At 47.4% G+C, this 16,931-nt stretch overlaps 1 protein-coding gene across 2 annotated transcripts in view; it reads right to left on the reverse strand.

Moving 5' to 3' along the window:
• Window positions 1-10,479, reverse strand: part of RBBP6 (RB binding protein 6, ubiquitin ligase) — a 30,102-nt gene extending 19,623 nt beyond the window's left edge. Inside the window, exons 1-4 of one of the 2 annotated variants that reach the window (XM_048493716.1) lie at window positions 10,214-10,479; window positions 9,934-10,170; window positions 4,265-4,364; window positions 1,608-1,644 (exon numbers count right to left, since the gene is read on the reverse strand). In XM_048493716.1, the coding sequence (XP_048349673.1) occupies window positions 1,608-1,644; window positions 4,265-4,364; window positions 9,934-10,099 (303 nt within the window). In that variant the 5' untranslated portion in view covers window positions 10,100-10,170; window positions 10,214-10,479. Of the gene's footprint in view, window positions 1-1,607; window positions 1,645-4,264; window positions 4,365-9,933; window positions 10,171-10,201 lie in introns of both variants that reach the window. The other variant, XM_048493718.1, reaches the window with a different exon arrangement.
• Between the last annotated feature and the right edge of the window lie 6,452 nt (window positions 10,480-16,931).

Here is a 16,931-nt window from a genome sequence, read left to right on the forward strand (position 1 = left end):
TTCCTCCCCTGAGTCACTAAACACAGACCTGTGGACGGGCAAGTCAGTGTCTTTGCAGACTGGTTTGCAAACCTGCTTTGGCGGCACACTTTTGAAAAAAAAGAGTTGATAATTCTAAAACAGTTACTCAAATGTACAATAGACATGCCAGGGAACTCACAATTCTCAATTAACGTTAAACTTTATTTGTGAACACAGAGTCTGTGTTTATATACACGCTATCAAAGAAGAGGCCTGCTTATGAGATGAAAATTAGATCAAAGTGTCATTTACATAATTGTATCATGATAACTAGTGGGTTAACTGAGCTGCTGTAATTAGTCTTGAGAGACAGGTATGACCAATGTTCCAGCACTTCTAATGGCCACAGTGAGGGGCATGTGTTTTCACCTTTATTACAATGTCACTGGGTCAGAAAGGTCACCCTGTGATCAAGCGCTAAGACACTGCTTACTCTATTCAAGGAATGAGTAAACAAGATGCATTTAATAAGCAAATTAAGGGACACCAAGTGATACTTCTACTAAGGAATACTTGGTAGTATTTTAACAGACAATAATCAATCCTAGCAGAAAGTGAAGCTATAGCACAAAAAAGCGATTATAACCTAAAAATAAGCAACCTGGAATGAAAGAAATACAGGCCTCTACCCATTCAACTGTTCTCAAGTAATAGTGTAGGAGGGCTCGCGAAACAGAAGCCTGCTCAGGAAGCTATCCAGTGACAAAATAAAATGAAGGGGCTAGACCGGTGCGATGAAACAGGGGAGAGAAGTGGAATTTTTCTCAACTGGATGTGCTGTTTTTCAAGGGCAGGAAGGACAAATTGGCAGAAAATGCATATTGTGTGTGTTTACTGTATAGTGGTTACAGCATCTGCAGCTTAAATGATGTGTTTGCTAACATAAAAAGGGATGCAAACACAAGCACAGAAGTTCTTGTTCTGAGAATATAGCCATGGAAATAATTTATTCGTTCCAGTTTACAGGCCTCAAAACATAAAGAGGACTTGTTTTAAATGCCTTTGATGTTTCCACATGGTCTGAACCAGATGTTAACAGAAAACTTCCAAGTTTAGCAATCAGGTGGCTTTTGATAATATTTTCAAAAACCATTCAGGGAAGTACTAAGAACAAAAGCTATGTGGTACACTCAGATAGTGGCAAAAAAGATACACTCCAAATGTTTTGTTTTTATTTCAAGAAAACAAAAAGCAGACAACAACCTATACAAACATACAGCTACTAACTAGAGACACACAGATGTAAAACAAGGCATCGGATTCAGTAGCGCGAACCTTAAGCGTACATGATCGGTAAAGGATCATACATTATCTGTACAACACAAAGTCATACAGGAAATAGTCTAGCATTCAATATGCAATACAGTGTGTGTCACTTGGCACAAGTGTCAATATTCACATTAAAGGTATCTGCATTGCTGATTTTGCTACACTAAAACAAAATACATTGTATTTTACAATATAAGTGGATTTCTGAAGGAAATCAAGGCAAATTGATATTTTAAAAGGTAGTTTATTGCTTTGTTACTGTTTTAAATTAAGTAGAATGTGTAGAGGAAAAAGTGTGAGATTGTGTTTTTACATACTGCTTTTGAAGTTCCACTCACGGGATCCGTTCGACTTCTAAAAAGGGAAAATAAAAGTTGTCAGAAAAACCGCAACATGCATGGAACACAAAATATCAGGGCAGCTGCCACCGTGAAAACAGTGTATACGTATTTGAAAGAAAAATCTTATATAATCACCCCTGAGAAACTGAAGTTACCAAGACCCTGATCCCACAGATTCAAAACATGAAACTTCTACGACTTTTGGCTAACCATCAAATGACACTGAACAGGCACATATTTATGCTCTGAGGCAAAATGCCCAATACCCCAAACAAGCTGATCCCACTTAGCTAGGAGACGACCCCAGTGGCAGAGACAGGGTGAACCAGAGGAAGTAGGAGTCTAAAACAATCACCTGAGAGTTTCTACAGTTCTGTAACACTTATAAATTCTGTGGCGAAAAAGAAGAAAGACTTTGTTTACTCCTGTTCGTTACAAACACTGCCGATTTATTACAATTTCGGAGAATCCTTTAAGTGGATTCCAGGGACATCTGCTAATGATAGAGGAGTGGTTCCAGATAGAAGCCATCAAGTGTGGAGCTTCACACAACTGACAGCTAGGGGAAAATATGGGCTAGGGGTCCAAAGAAGATGCCCTGAGCCAATGGCATCACTGGCATTGGCTCGCAAAGCTGGGTTGGCCAAGAGAGCTACCCCTAGCCCAGAGACTGCCGGACTATACAGAAACAGATTAGTTTATTGTACTGCTCTTCTGCCTCAGAGTCCAAGGTACTGTACAGCACCACCAGTGAGTACACATTGGTCACTGAGGGTTAAGAAACTCCACCCTACTAGCTTGTCCAACTGGTCAGGGACTTAATTTGGGAAACAACCCAAACAGAAAGAAACACTACCTGAACAAGAAGACTCAGAATCCCAGCTTTTGTTGCCTCTCAGAGGCCAATTCAAATGAAAAGGCTAGTCTCTGGCCTTCTCACAGAGCCCCTGCGGTCTTTGACAGTATGTACGCACACACTGCGTGGGATGGCACACCACACACAGGCAAGTGCCCCATTCTTACCGCACTTTGTATTTTGGGGAAACAGCTGTTCCGAGCACCACAGATTTCTCCATAAGAGCTCTACTGCCCAGAAAGAAAAGTTCCTATAGAATGAATTCCTGTTAAGTTTTAGTCCACAGACACATGATGCTATTAAGCAGCAGGACAGCAAAAATCATCTGCACCCTCCCCCCCCCGAATTAAACTGGCACACCCAGCTGAGTGCTGCTCATTTCGACTGGCTGGAGCTCCCTAAGAGGTCTGGCTGAAAGAGCAACCTTCCCAACAACATATGAGCTTTCTAGAGTCAAATCTCCCTTTATCAGTTATCCAATGAAGGGACTTTGACTCTCAAAAATTTATTACCACCACCCCAGTCTTCACGTGCTCCTGGAATTGGATCCAGCTGCTCTACTACAGAGCAACTACCCTTTGGAACTGCCCAAAATATGCCTTCCCTCAACCTACTATTCAAGACCACTGAACAGGGATTCAACCTGTAACCTTCTGCACGCAAAGCACGTTCTCTGCATCTGAGCCACGACCCCTCTCTTTACATCCATCACCTGCAAGTCTGTGATCCAGTAAGAACCAACAGTGGGACCTGTCCTTTTAGAGAAAATCCACATAATTAACAGTTGAGAGATTAGCTATGAACAAATAAGTAAAGGACTCTGATTCCTTGAAGGAGGAAAAGGATTCAAAGCCTATCCCTAGGAGCAGAATCAAAAGGCTACCTTATCCAAACTCCACTGCCATTGTCCAGCCGTTGTCCACTTCAACAGGACAAATTCCTGATGGACTAAGTCCAGGAACCCACCCCTGGGCATACCAGGAGTGCCAACTTGTAACTTGCAGAAGCAGTGAACTTCTAAGAGTTGTAAACAGAAGGAATCTGGCCTCTGCAATGAAACCCATCCCATCTAACAACGCCTCACATTCAACGTAAACGCAAATGCGGGCTGCAAATCCCTCTTTTTCCAGCTTCAATGCAGTCCTCCGGTCTAAACAGAAAATTAAACCACTTGGAGAGGTTGAGGGATCTGGATTTCTGGGCAGGTCCGAGTTGCTTTTGCCACGTTCCAGGATCACAAGCATTGAAGCAAGAAGAAAGATGGGATCATCTGCTTCAAGGGAGTCAGGCGAAGCACAGCACAAAAACAGTTCAATAGAAATTCAGACTCATGTTTAAGCCATTAAAATTTTTAATTCACAAAATTTCAAATTTATATTCTGCATCTTGACCTACATGCCCTCAAAGAAACTGATCCCAGAAAAATGAGAACAGCATCAATTGAGCACAAGCACCCCATGAAGACCTTACTCTTGGCGTCTCCACGTGGAATTGACACGTTAGGCTGTCAATTTTGGCTATGAAGAGCGGCTTAGTCAGGATAAGAACAGATTTGCTAGAGATTTAAATGGCGAATCAGCAGCTTATACCTACTGCCAACATGGCCACACTACTCAAAACACATTTTCACAATAAATCTATATCCCAAGTTACTCTTAAATCACTACATGACTAGTTAAACACCTCTTTCCAACTACAATTAGAACTCTAGAGGAAGCAAGATTAAGTAATAAGATGTCCCAGATGATCGTCCTTAAGAGAAAAGCCAGACACTTACATGACGTAGGTTTTGCTGGCACACTTCACTCCACCAATTGGAATTCTTCTGACAATAACAGATGAGTTCTTGGGAATCAGGGCATTATCATCCGTATATTCTGAAGGGGGAGAGAGAGAACCTGGTAAGCATTCTCATGAAAAGGAGCCAACGAAGAATTTTTTCACTCCCAAGTCCCATGGATAGTTTGCTCCACTGTTCCCACTGAATAATTAGTGCAAACTGAACCTTTCTTAACATTCACTGGATCTTTACATGTAAATAACGAAGTTTCAATACAAAAGCTATTCACAATATGAAATGTAGCCTAAAATCTTCCACAAGAGGAAACAACTGTTACTGTTTTATGGCTTGTTGACAAAGAAAGAGGAATTTAAATAACACTCCCAGTATTTTCCTTCAATGAACAAGTTCACAGTTGAACAATTATTACAGAATAAAAATTTCATGAGGCAGAAAGCAGAAAAAGTTTTGATGTGGTGGAAGATATCTGACAAGTCTGTTAAGGGATGAAGAAAACTGTGTGTATAAAGAGAATTCTGGCACTTCAAATTACAAGAAGCTTTACAATGTACATTCTGACCTCAGCTCACCATTTGTCACCTTTCATGCAGGCTTTTAGATGTAAGGAAAAATATTCTGTTTCACCAGGCTTTGAAGAAACACAGGATTTTTTCCCCAGGACTTTTGTCTGGTGATTGGTTTACTTCTCTATTTGCGCTGAATGTCAGCAGGATACAAATAAGGGTCACATTTTTTTTCTCCATCATAGCCTGTGGCTGTGTGTGATTTCAGTTTGTGTTTGGTTACGGATAAATGTTATTTGTGGCCTTGATGGTTTTACCCAAAAGACAAAGTATAAATATTTTAACAAGATCTTTGGATCTGCATAAAGATTTTTGCAATTTCTAAAGTGTGCCAAGTAATGTGAGGACAGCAACTATTATGTAACAATTATTGGGAAAAAAATGGCTTACTTTTCTCAGAAAGCTTACTTCAGCCACAAACACAAAAGCTGCTGCTTCTCTGATTCTTTCCTGATTTACACAAATGCTCAAAATGTTTGTCACCCCCAGCCCATGTCTGTCCACCATATTTTTCTACTGGTTCCAAACCATCTGATTAGATTAAGATGTTCAAGATTCTGGTTTTAATGTTTTAGCTCTTACTGAGTATTATTGTTTATATTCCTATTTCACAATTTTATCTTGTTTATGAAAGACATCTATCCCCGTCAACATATCAACAGACTGACATTTCTAAAGCTCATCTTTAAACAGTAACTATTGGAGGAAAGTATAGTTTGCCACAAACTGAAAGTAACTTCTTATAAGAGAAATTCTAAGAACCTCAGAATGACACAACCACACTTAAACAGCAGCCCTGACCTCTCAAATACCTGAAGACTTCTCTTTCAGCCGCTTTGCGGTAAACATTTCCAATTGAGATTCTTTTAAGAGAGCACTTGCATCACATTTTGCTTTGTTCCAATTTCACCGTGTTGCATCAAACAACCTTTGTCCTTCTTGAACTACATGCACACTTCTCAAAGTCGGATTCAGGCTTAAAGAGGGGGTTGCGAACCAGCCTATTTTCCCCAGGAACACAGTCCTGACCTTCTCATGGCATGAATTAAGTGGTGCAAATTCACATACTCTCTCCACTGTTAGAAAGTACAGGCAGGGACCTAGCAACAAACAGCATGAAGACTCTGAGGCACGGAAACCCATGAGCGCAGGACTAACAGGCACTGAATCGAATTCCTAGTTGCTCAGGGACAAGGCTAACCTGCCCTAATGCCATCTGCAATTTTCTGTCAGGACTGGGATGGAATCCTTATGCCAGTTATGCCAGCGTTTTCCAGACACATCTACCCCCTTCCCCCGGGTTGGTTCCCACTGAAACATCTCACCCCAAGTTTTGGCCTGCTCATTAACCTTGAGGCAAAACCCGAGAAATCAAATGGAGGGCTCCTTCTCTTACTCTCCACTCAAGTGACTTTGAAACACAATGCATGAATAGGCAGAGCAAACAATTTCTCCACTTTTTTGCGTCCCAGTCGCAAGCAGCTGGCTCTAGCTGAGAATACTTTTTCAGAAAGGTATGTGCTGGAAATGCAAAGCTGACCTTCATTTTTCTAGAATGTTATTAGCATGAAAATTCAAATGAAACAACCAAGCTTGGGCACTGTCAAAATCTCTGTGTGATATTCAGAAAACTGTTATCCCATCTCTGCAACTTCTCAATGGTCATTCAAACAATTATCTGGGAGAAAAGATTTTAAGAGAATATTTCCCAACCTACGTTGGAAACAGCCGACTACAAGCTCACTCATGCAGAAATTCAGAGCATGTGCTGCACCACACATCAGAAAGCATGCTCCATAACTTCATAAATGAGTAGGCCACTATGACTACTAGCAATGGCATAACCACTAGGTGAAAATGTGGGACTGCCAGGAGGTGGCTCATGGCTCAACTATGCTGTTTCCTGCATTCTTCCACTGATACATCTCTTAATGAGCACTGGGACGTGCTCAGTCTGTCCGGCATACTGGTTTTCAAACTGTGGAACAGGGCCCAGATGTGGGTCACCCACTTGTGACAAACAGGTCGTGAGGTCAGGAAAGAGGGAGGCACAAAAACATCTGGGTTCACCTTTGCACAATAATGTACAAAATGGGCTCCACAAAGGACAATAAGCTTAGAAATGGGTCTCACTTCCAAAAATGTCAGAACCTCTGGTCTAGCAACAACATGGAGAGCACCAAATGCCCATACTGATGATTTTGGCCACTTCTGACTGTGGGCAAGCCAAAATACTTGGGCTGAGGTCCCCTGAGCACTCCACCATCAGCTTGAAGCAAAGTCTTAAGGCACCTTCATTATTACTAAATGTTCTCTAGCCCAGCACTTTTTGAGTTTGAGCCCACTCCACTAACCAAATAAAAGCGTGTATATACAATATATATATATTTCACCCTGGAGTTATTTCTTGGAAGCAATGGAGATGTTCAAGTTGGTGGCAGTTTTTCCTAAGAGGCATCTCCTGTCTGTGAGTCTTTCTTGTTCATTCAGTCAACTGAGGACATACTTCGTGCATCTAGTTCATAAAAGCTTATGCCACAATAAATCTGCCAGCCTTTGAGGTGACCCTTTGAGGGCTCTGGTTGGGTTACAACAGCCTATTATGCCTCTGATGAGTCCACACACAATGACCATGCCCTGTCGGGAATGAGTGGCATGCCAGTTCGCCCCACCCCACTCACTGAGCATTACTGTTCTATTCTGCTAAACAAGGGAGCAGAATAAGAATTTGGGGGGGGGGGGGGCAGTCCAGCAATGCAGCAGGAAACTAATCCATGGCATGTTTATCAGATGCACCTTGTAAGTTACAAAACTTATAAGTTACAACTTGTCCATTCAATAAGTCCTTTACTGAAAAGGCTGTGAGAGCCCAGTACATCCTAAGCAGATTTTTTAATTGAATAAGTTGCAGCTGGATATCCACAGAAACAAAATGTATACAATTTAGGGTAATATCCAACTGCTTTGGCAAAACAGGGAGATCTAGCTCTTTATTTGCTTTGAGCCTTTTCAGCAATTTTGGGAGGAAGCAATTATATATTAGAATTAAATTTTATATTAGAATACTCATTGATCTTTCAGAATGAATTATTTGCCAGTCTCCATGGACAAGAACAGTGGGCTCTCTGTGCCCTTGCTGTTGCTAAAAGACTTATACTGCAACACTGAAGAGATAAATGCCCACTTCCCATAATCCAATGGATCAAGTAGCTTACAACTTTATCAATATTTACATGTGCAGCATATTAAAAAACCATCGCACAGGGACATCATTTAAGATAATTTGAAAATACTTTCATTTGTAGACTTGACGCCACTGTTATATATATATTCTTTCTGCTGTAATTAAACTTTTTTTTTAAAAGGAAGCCTTTATACATCAGTGACAGCATTAACTAAACATAACAGAATGGCACATATCTGGTCTCAGCCATAAATTTACCAAGTCACCAAGCAAATCCCACCAGGCATCAAGGACTGTGATGCCCCAGCCCTCCCCCAGAGGACCATAAAGACTGATGGGGAAGAATCACCCATAGAGCAGTTTCGTATCCTCCCAACACCTCCTATGGAAACTTATGAGCCACTACAGTCTATTCTGAGGTTTCAGCTCTTCAGAACAGGCTTCCACTAGAATTGTTTGTTCTGAAGAGGAAACAAGAACAGCCCCACGGGACCTTCAGTTTAGACTGCCGCTGCTTAGACAGAACACTGATTACTGCCATGATATGGGTTCATGTTCCTACTATTATGCATGTGTTTGGGCATACTTCTTAAACTACCCTGGGCTGGTGATGTTTGGGGAAGCGATCCAGAAAATATTTCAGTAATTAAATGACTATAATTTCAGAGCAGGAGTCATGTTAGCCTGTGGCAGCCAAACTGAAGCCCAAAGGTTTTTGTGAGACAGAAAAGGAGAAGAAGAAGAGTTTGGATTTATATCCCCCCTTTCTCTCCTGCAGGAGACTCAAAGGGGCTGACAATCTCCTTGCCCTTCCCCCCTCACAACAAACACCCTGTGAGGTGGGTGGGGCTGAGAGAGCTCGGAGAAGCTGTGACTAGCCCAAGGTCACCCAGCTGGCGTGTGTGGGAGTGCCCAGGCTAATCTGAATTCCCAGATAAGCCTTCACAGCTCAGGTGGCAGAGCTGGGAATCAAACCCAGTTCCTCCAGATTAGATACACGAGCTCTTAACCATGACGCCACTGCTGCTCCTAAGGCCATCTGTGTGATACATACGTACTTATAAAAAAGAGAATCGTGGAAGAGATTACCAAAAACAGTCAATTTGAATTGTGTCAATTGACTCGGACTGGCTGCTATGCCCATCTGCAATATAGCTCCCACTTTTCGCTTGCTGGCAGTTTTAAGTATCAAACACACCTTTGTGTAACAACGAGCAAAGCGAGCTCTACCTCACAAAAGCTTATTGAAATAAAACCGGGTTCCCCTAGATTGCACCACTGAACTCTTTGCTGCCATTGAGCCCCGCTGCCCCCGCCATGCCTGAGCCTCCCCCGGGACAGGCCGGGGCAGAGGAGAGAGCAGGGCCAGCGTGGCCAGCAGCAGCAGCAGCTCCAAAGGCCCCCCCCCCGCCCCAGCAGGGCGACCTCGGGCCAGGCGGCCCCACCCGGCAGCCTCTGGCTCGCGACCGTCCCCGGCACCCCACAGCCATGTCCCCGGCTCGGTCTCCGGAGAGACGCGGAGAGGCAGCCGAGGGTCCGAAGAGCCCTCTCCCCCTTGCAGCAGCCGCCGCCGCCACAACCACAACAGCATCGCAAGTCTCACGGCCCGCCCCCCCCCGGACACCCGAGGCCGGTTCCGCCACCCTAAGCAGGCCGGCAGCCATTCGCTCCGCAGCAGCCCCACAGCCCCGGCGGCAGAGGAGACTGAGAGGGCCCTGGCGGGGGCCAGCCGGACGCCTCCCGGGCCGGAGTCCTCGGGAAGAAGGAGGCCGCCCGGGCCGGCCAGGCGACGGCCCCAACCCCGCCCCCCCCCCGCCCCCGCCCGCCCGGGGCCGCTCTCCCTCGCAGGGGCCGCGGCGGGAGCACCCTCCCTCCCTCCCTGCCCCTGGGGGGCTCACCTTCCTTGGTCTGGGCGTTGGTGATCTGGAGGTCGCAGTCGGCCGCCTTGAGCTTCTCGCGGCCCATGATCTGGCGCTTGAGGTCGCAGAGCGAGATGTGGAGCCCGTCGAAGGTGACCGTGTCGTAGTTGAGCTTCGACGAGAACTTGTAGTGGACGCAGGACATGATGGCGGCCCCGCCGGGCGGGACGGCCGCGCACTCCGCGCACGCGCCCCACAGAGCCAGAGAGAGACCGGGGGAGCGAGCGAGCGGGGGAGCGAGCGGGGGAGGCCGGCCGGCCCGCCTTCCTCACAGGCCGCGCCGCCCCGCCATGGAGAAGGCGCCCGTCAGGTCCGCTGGGCCTCCATCATGGCGGCGGCGGCGGCGGCGGCGGCGGGCCCTTCCTCCTTCCTCCCTCCTCCGCCTGGCGGGCTCCGGCCTGGCCCTGCTCCTGCTCCGTCCGTCCGTCCGTCCGCCCGCGAGGGTGGGGGGAGGGGAACCGGCGCTGCCGCCGCCGCACGACGAAGCGCAATCCAGGCGCCGCCACCGCGCATGCGTCACAGTGCGCCACGGTCGGCGTCACCTGACCCAGCGCATTATGACAAAGGCCGCCCTTCCGGCCGCCTCCCTGCCGCTCCTCCCCGCCCCCTCGGCTCACGTGATGGCTGCCGCTGGGGCTCCGCCTCCGGAGTGACGTCGCCGCCGCAGCTGGGCGGGAGGTGCGCGCAGAGCCCCATTCATTCGCGGCTGCCTTTATTCGTGACGTCATGGGCGGAGGGGCGTGGCCGGCGCTTTTGCGTCTGGGCGTGGACCGCTGGGCGTGATGACGCAAGAATATCGATACAAATAATTGATACAATGATCAGTGCAAATGTAATTGTGCTTTTTTAAAAATTGTGACGTGTCTGGCCCGCCCTCCCCCTTCCAGGCTCAGCACAGCTGGCGTGGATCGCAAACATCTTCTGACTGGTTTGCTAATTTTATGGTTCACCATTGATGCTACTTCTAGGTAGGGTTGCAGGTGGGGCTGGAGATCTTTTGGGAGGATGGAAGATCGGGATTAGACGGAGGTAAAACAACACAGTCCAGGAGACATCTAAAAAGCTATGCAAAAGAATGAGGATGACAAATTAGAAACAGCGGAAAGAGGGTAGCAGACAAGGCACGTCACATGATGCAGGGGAAAAAAGGCCTTTCTGAACAAATATGCCGGTTTACCTGGTTTGCAGAATGACTGAAGCGTGGGAGCCTTTCCGGCCTGTTCAGGCTGGCCTTTGCACAACGTGGGGGCCACAGCAGAGAACACGCCATTGTGAGCCTTGCTTTTTTGCAGGGCATCATCTCTGCTGAAGGTTCTGCTGTTGTGTGGAGCAAAGCAGGAGAGACGGTTCCACAGACATGAGACTCCAAGGGCATGCAGCGCTTAGTGTGCAGTCACCACTATCTTGCAGTGAACCTGCTAACTGATGGGCAGCCAGTGGAGTGATTCCTCAGAGTGTGTAATGTGCATATTCAGGCTAGTTCCTAATAATAGCTGAGCTGCAGCATTTTATACCTTTCTGAGCTGACTTCAAGGGCAGGTCTTTGTAGAGTGCATTATGATAGTCTAGTCTTCAGGTCACCATGGCATGGATAAACACATCAGCTTTAAGAAAGACCAACTAACTGATTATGTACTTCTCCAGTCTTTACAGTGCCACTAGATTCTCTGTTAAACAATTTAAAAATATTGTTGTTTTTGTTAGACGTTTGTTTGAAGTGTGGATTGAAGTGTGGATTGCCGAGATCTCTGTCTGATGCTCTGACCACTATACCACACTGGTACTCTGAAGCATTGCTGTAGTTGCTTTTGAGTGTTTTTAAGTCCTGCTTTTTAAAGCAGCATCAAAGCTAGATTTTTAGCTAGAAAATTCGCACCTTCCTCAACATGTTTGCGCACTGCCCTCTTGTGGCTCTGTTTTTCTATTACATGTCATTTTGACATTTCTCTGGTTTTGCACACAACAGATACTCGGACAGACATGGGTGGAAGTTCAGGGGCAGGGAAGGAGGGGGAAAGCTTCCATTGACAGAGCTGATTGTTTTTAATCCTGGGAGACTGCAGATCTCAGACTTTTTTTGCATTGGCAGCATCAAACACTGGCGAAACAGGGTGCAGTAGTTAAAGTGCTGGATTTGGAGAACCTTTTGCAAAAACGAAAGGGAACTAGCTGAACAAACAAAGCAAAAAGGAGTTTGCATTCTTCCTGAATCAACTTTTACCTTCCCTCCCCAGTTTGCTAGAAAATATTTTTACAGGAACTGGAGGCGAGGGCTTTGGGCATTTGTGGATACACCATAGTTTTTCCCAGCATGCTGCCAACTGAACCAGCTAAAAAATTAATCTGGGAAGTGCTCCATAGCAGGCCTTCCTCACTAACCCTAACCCTAAGGATCCAAACCCCATCCATCCAGCTGTCCCACAGGCCTGTCCCTTTACACATTCCCTCTTGCCTTCAGCATTCAGCCCCTGCTGTGCTCACAGCCAAAGTGCTGTGCTGTTTTTTCTTCTTCCCTTAGCAAGGCATATCTCAGGCAGCGCATGAGACTGGGGAGTCCTTCTCTCTCATAGCCTGTAGGGATAGGGTGCGCCAAGCCTCCCCCTCTGGGCGCTGATACAGTCCCTCCAGTGGCTAGGCAGAAAGAATGCACTTCATCCTTTCTCTGAGAGTTTTGGCTTGTGCCAAGGCCAGCCTTTCACCCTCTGGGTCCCATTGTAGGGAGCACCTTTCATGCCTGCTAGCAACAAACCCAACATTGTTTCCCACCAGTGTGCCAAGTGCTGTACTAGTCACAAAACCACAAGGAAAGCCAGTGTCTGTCCTTGGTCAGGGAAGGAGTGAAAAGGGGGCGCCCAGCATGTGCACACATGTGATGCTACTGCAGCCTGCCCCCCCCCCCACCCATGCCTTACATGTTGCTCCAGAAAAGCCCTTTCCCCTCCTAAAAATACCGCTGAACTGACAAATTAATTTTCCTCTTGATGGGAACATGGCAGGATTGCCAAGAGTTGCCAGGACAAAGCTGGTGATTAAAAGATAAGTAATATCACGTTTGCAAGTTACATGATCTGCCCAGGAGAAGAATATTTTTAGGCATAGTACCCAGCAGGATGAGGCCGTTACCAGGCTCCTGCATTGAATGCCGTGCTGCCCAGGCAGCAGGCAGGCAGCAAATGTAGGAGTTTGGAGGACATGGTGGATGGTCCTTTTGAGTCAAGGGCAGGGCAAAGTTCACTCCCTTGGAAGGAAAGCCTAAAGAGGGGCAGGTGGGCAGGCAGGTGGCATCTCTCCTGAAAAGAGCCCTCCCACAAAGGATGAGCATGCCCTGCTCTGGGTTTCATCCTGCCTCCAGACGCACATTCTCCTCCCCTTCCTCCTTCCCCTCCTCTGCAACAGAGATGGTTCTAGTAGTTTTTCTTTGAAGACTGACGTCTTTAAAATGAGAGAAGCATCTTTATGCTAATTTACAGCAGGTGGGGAGCTGCCCTCTTCCCAACAATCCCTTCCCACCCTCACCAAAGGAAGTGAGAAGAGGCCGCAGTTGGGGATTGCTGCACTCCGAAGCTGGGAGAAAGGAAGAGTGTGCTGGATGAAGGGCATCAGGAGGGGCAGGCTGAGAGTCCTGCACAGGGGAGGCACCTTGGCTGCTTTCTCAGTGGATGGGGGCGGGGGACCCTGGGGCTTCACTGGCTCCTTCCAAGCCCCACCCACCCAGCCGGCCTGCAGCACTGGGGGTGAGTGGTGTGAAGTACAACTTCTGTCACTGCTGCCACCCCAAAGTCTGGTGGGGGAGAGCGGTGTATAGCAGGGTCCCCACAGGCACAGAGGTGCCCCCAAAAACCACCCCAAATTGCCAGCCAGGTTGGCATCTCTCTGCTTCAAGGAGCCATATTGGGTATTCCTTGACATCTGACATTTACGTGCCCCCTGGAAGAGCCTTGCAGTCGTTAAGAGTGTAGGGCTAGGATCTGGGAGACTCAGGTCATGGAAACTCACTGGTTGACCTGAGAACAGTCCCGCCTTCTCAGCCTAACCTACCTCACAGGGTGGTTGTGGGGATAAAATTGAGGAGAGAATTATGTAAGCTGCTTTGGGCCCACACTGGGGAGAAACGCAGGGGACATGTGAAGTAAGCGAATGAACTACGTAAGTGACACTGTGCAAATCTTGCTGTGCTTGTAAGACTTCAGTGCCAAGTGAGAACATGCAGCAGTTTGTGTTCGGCGGCAGTCAAAGCTTTGAGAGAACGGAGACGAGTTTTGTCAACTTTGGTCTTATCCAGCTTGAGTTTCTTTTTCTGCTCCCAAATCCCACTTTTGTAACAGAAACTTCCTGTCATTTGAAGGGGACAATCAAGAGAGGCAAGAACAGCTGCATCCTGAAGGGGGGGTGTCTTTTGGCAGCCGCATCAAAACCAAGCAAAGCTCTCTGTGAGCAGAAATTGGGCATTCATCTCCCAGCTTTGGAGAGAGAAATATGATTTACAATTTAACTTTTCTGTAATGAGCGCTGGCTATTATGCGGATTCCATAATGGCTGGTTTGGCTGGCACAGATTGTTGCTCCAACTGGTTTACGAAACATTTTTCAATGGGAACCCCCCTCCCCCACCATTCCTGTTTTAAACAGCAACAGCTGCTCAGCCTGATAATTATTGTATTTCATCAAAATAAATGTACTGGCTTAATGCTGCAGTTTTCTAATGGATATTACTTTTTAATATTGCAAAGCGGGGGGTGAACTTTAATTGTGCTGTGTGGGGGTGGGGGGAACTCCATAAATAGAGGTGACCCTGGCGTTGGGAGATTCCAGAGCGCATTTGGGAACTTCCACATGGTTGGGTCATAAATGAATGCACAGCTCAGCATCCACTGAAAGCGTCTCCTCTGGGGACAGACACCCCCCTCCTCTTGTGAGAGGGAGATTATCTGCTCTGCCCAGCCCCATCTGATGCTTTAAAAAGTGGGAGGGGGGCAACCTGGGCTAAACAACCGTACATGGTTGTCATGAGGCCAATGAAGGGGATCATACTTTGGCATGCATGTGCACTAAAGCTGGCCTCGGGCTCTTGTGTCAAGATATGGGGATGGGATCTGGTGGAAGCTCTGCCTGGCAGCTCCCAGGGGGTCCTTTCGGACGCAGATGTGTGTGCAGATTACAGGACGGGCCTGGCAGACTCCTTGCTGGGAAGACTGGAGCCACCATCTCCAGGGCAAGGGACTAACCATCAGTTCCCCTCCTTAGAGTCTGTCTCCTGTGGGCTTGGGTGCTGCCGAATTCCTGGAGTTCCTTGCCTTGGCTTGCAGCTGGCTCCTGGAAGGCCTGGGGCCCTGGGGGTGAGGGGTTCGGTCCCGCAGCCTCCCCTCCTGTGTCCCAGCTGGTCTCTCCATGGAATCAGCAATGTAAGTGATCGCAGGAGTATATTTGCTGACCTTCTTCCATAGTGCAATTGAAGCCGGCATCTTTAAAAGGATGGAGGAGGCTGTGGGAGCCGGTTGCCTCAGCAACAGCAACCAATTTGGGTGTCTTCCTCCCTCTCTGTCTTCCAACAGATTAGAAAGGCCAGAGGCCCTTCGACTGAATGCACAAACACCAGGACTGCGAGAGATACACATGCAATTTGTTGTCTTGGGATGTGAGAGAAGAACGCAAGGCCAATGTAGGAAGAAGACCGTGGGCATGTCTGCCTGCTGAGCTCACAACCAAGGCGGGGTGACAAAACAGCGAGGCAGGTCTCTTGGAAACCCCTCCCCAACTGCCTGAGCTGCTGTGACATCGTCATCTAATGACATCACGTTAAACACATTGTCGTTTGGGCTAAAACTGGGTTATTTCTATCGAGCTTTCCCCCATAATCAGAGCCACATGACAGCTGCCAATCTTAAACATTTCATGCCAAAACGAGGTGTTAAAATAATCAAATACAAGGATTTAAAAACATCAGTTTTGCAGCCAGGAGTCTCCCTCCCAGGGACAATTCCTGTGAGCGTCGCTGTGAGTGACAGGGCGCATTTGGCACACTTCAAAAGCCACGTTACGATGGGGGTGGCCAGTCAGAAGCCCCTCCCCCTCTCTCTGGCTGGATCCTTCAGGGAATGTCTGCAGGTGTGCTCCCTCCACTGCTTGGCTGCAGCTGGAATGAAGCAGGGGACAGAATTTGTCCTTTGCAGAACTGACGAGGAAGAAGAGGAAGATGCCAAGAGCATAACAGCAGTTGGGAACCTGAAGCCATTTCTACAAACTATGGTAGAAATCACAAGTCAGAGCTCGCAAGAGAAGAAACCCCAGGATACTTACCAGGCTGGAAATGGGTGGTTGCCTTTCGTCCACTGAAGTACAGACCCCAAAGCATCAGCTATTTGCTGAATTAGACCACCACGATTCCGTCAGAAGGATGCAAGCAGGACATAAATACAACAGCCTTCCCTTTTGCTTGAGGCCGGTATCTGGTATCCAGAGGTATACTGCTGTTGCCCCATGCTGGCTGGGTAGTAGTCCCACAGGGCACTCAGCAATGCAGAAATGACCAGGCAGCCCCAGCACGGAGGGGTCTGTGAAGGGTTGCCCTGCATTTCCCCATTAAAGCAGAGTGCACTAGCTGCTCCTGGGCACCGGGGGAGGGGGGGGGCATCAACCAAGTTGATTAAGCAGCAGAAGGAAATTCCGGGCGCCGAATTCAGCTTGGGTCGGCTTTTCAGGACCTGGGAGAGCTCCCCGAAAGCGTTGCCACTTTGGGAAGAGGTCTCCAAAGTTTGGCAATGTATCAGCTAAGTAGGATGGCCAAGCGTACGGGGTTAACTTGTCAGCTTTACCAATTCTAAACTGATTTTCTTAAATTTTCTTTTTTGTCAAAAAAAATCAAGTACCAGCCTTCAGACAAGAATGCTTCATATCCCCTCTTGACAAATCCAGTACTTTGGATTCTGCTGCGTTTTTTTACCTCAACAAATCAAAATCATACGTGGAATCGAGAGTGTC

The sequence above is a fragment of the Sphaerodactylus townsendi genome, linkage group LG04 (genome assembly GCF_021028975.2).
Source record: "Sphaerodactylus townsendi isolate TG3544 linkage group LG04, MPM_Stown_v2.3, whole genome shotgun sequence".
NCBI lineage: Eukaryota > Metazoa > Chordata > Lepidosauria > Squamata > Sphaerodactylidae > Sphaerodactylus > Sphaerodactylus townsendi.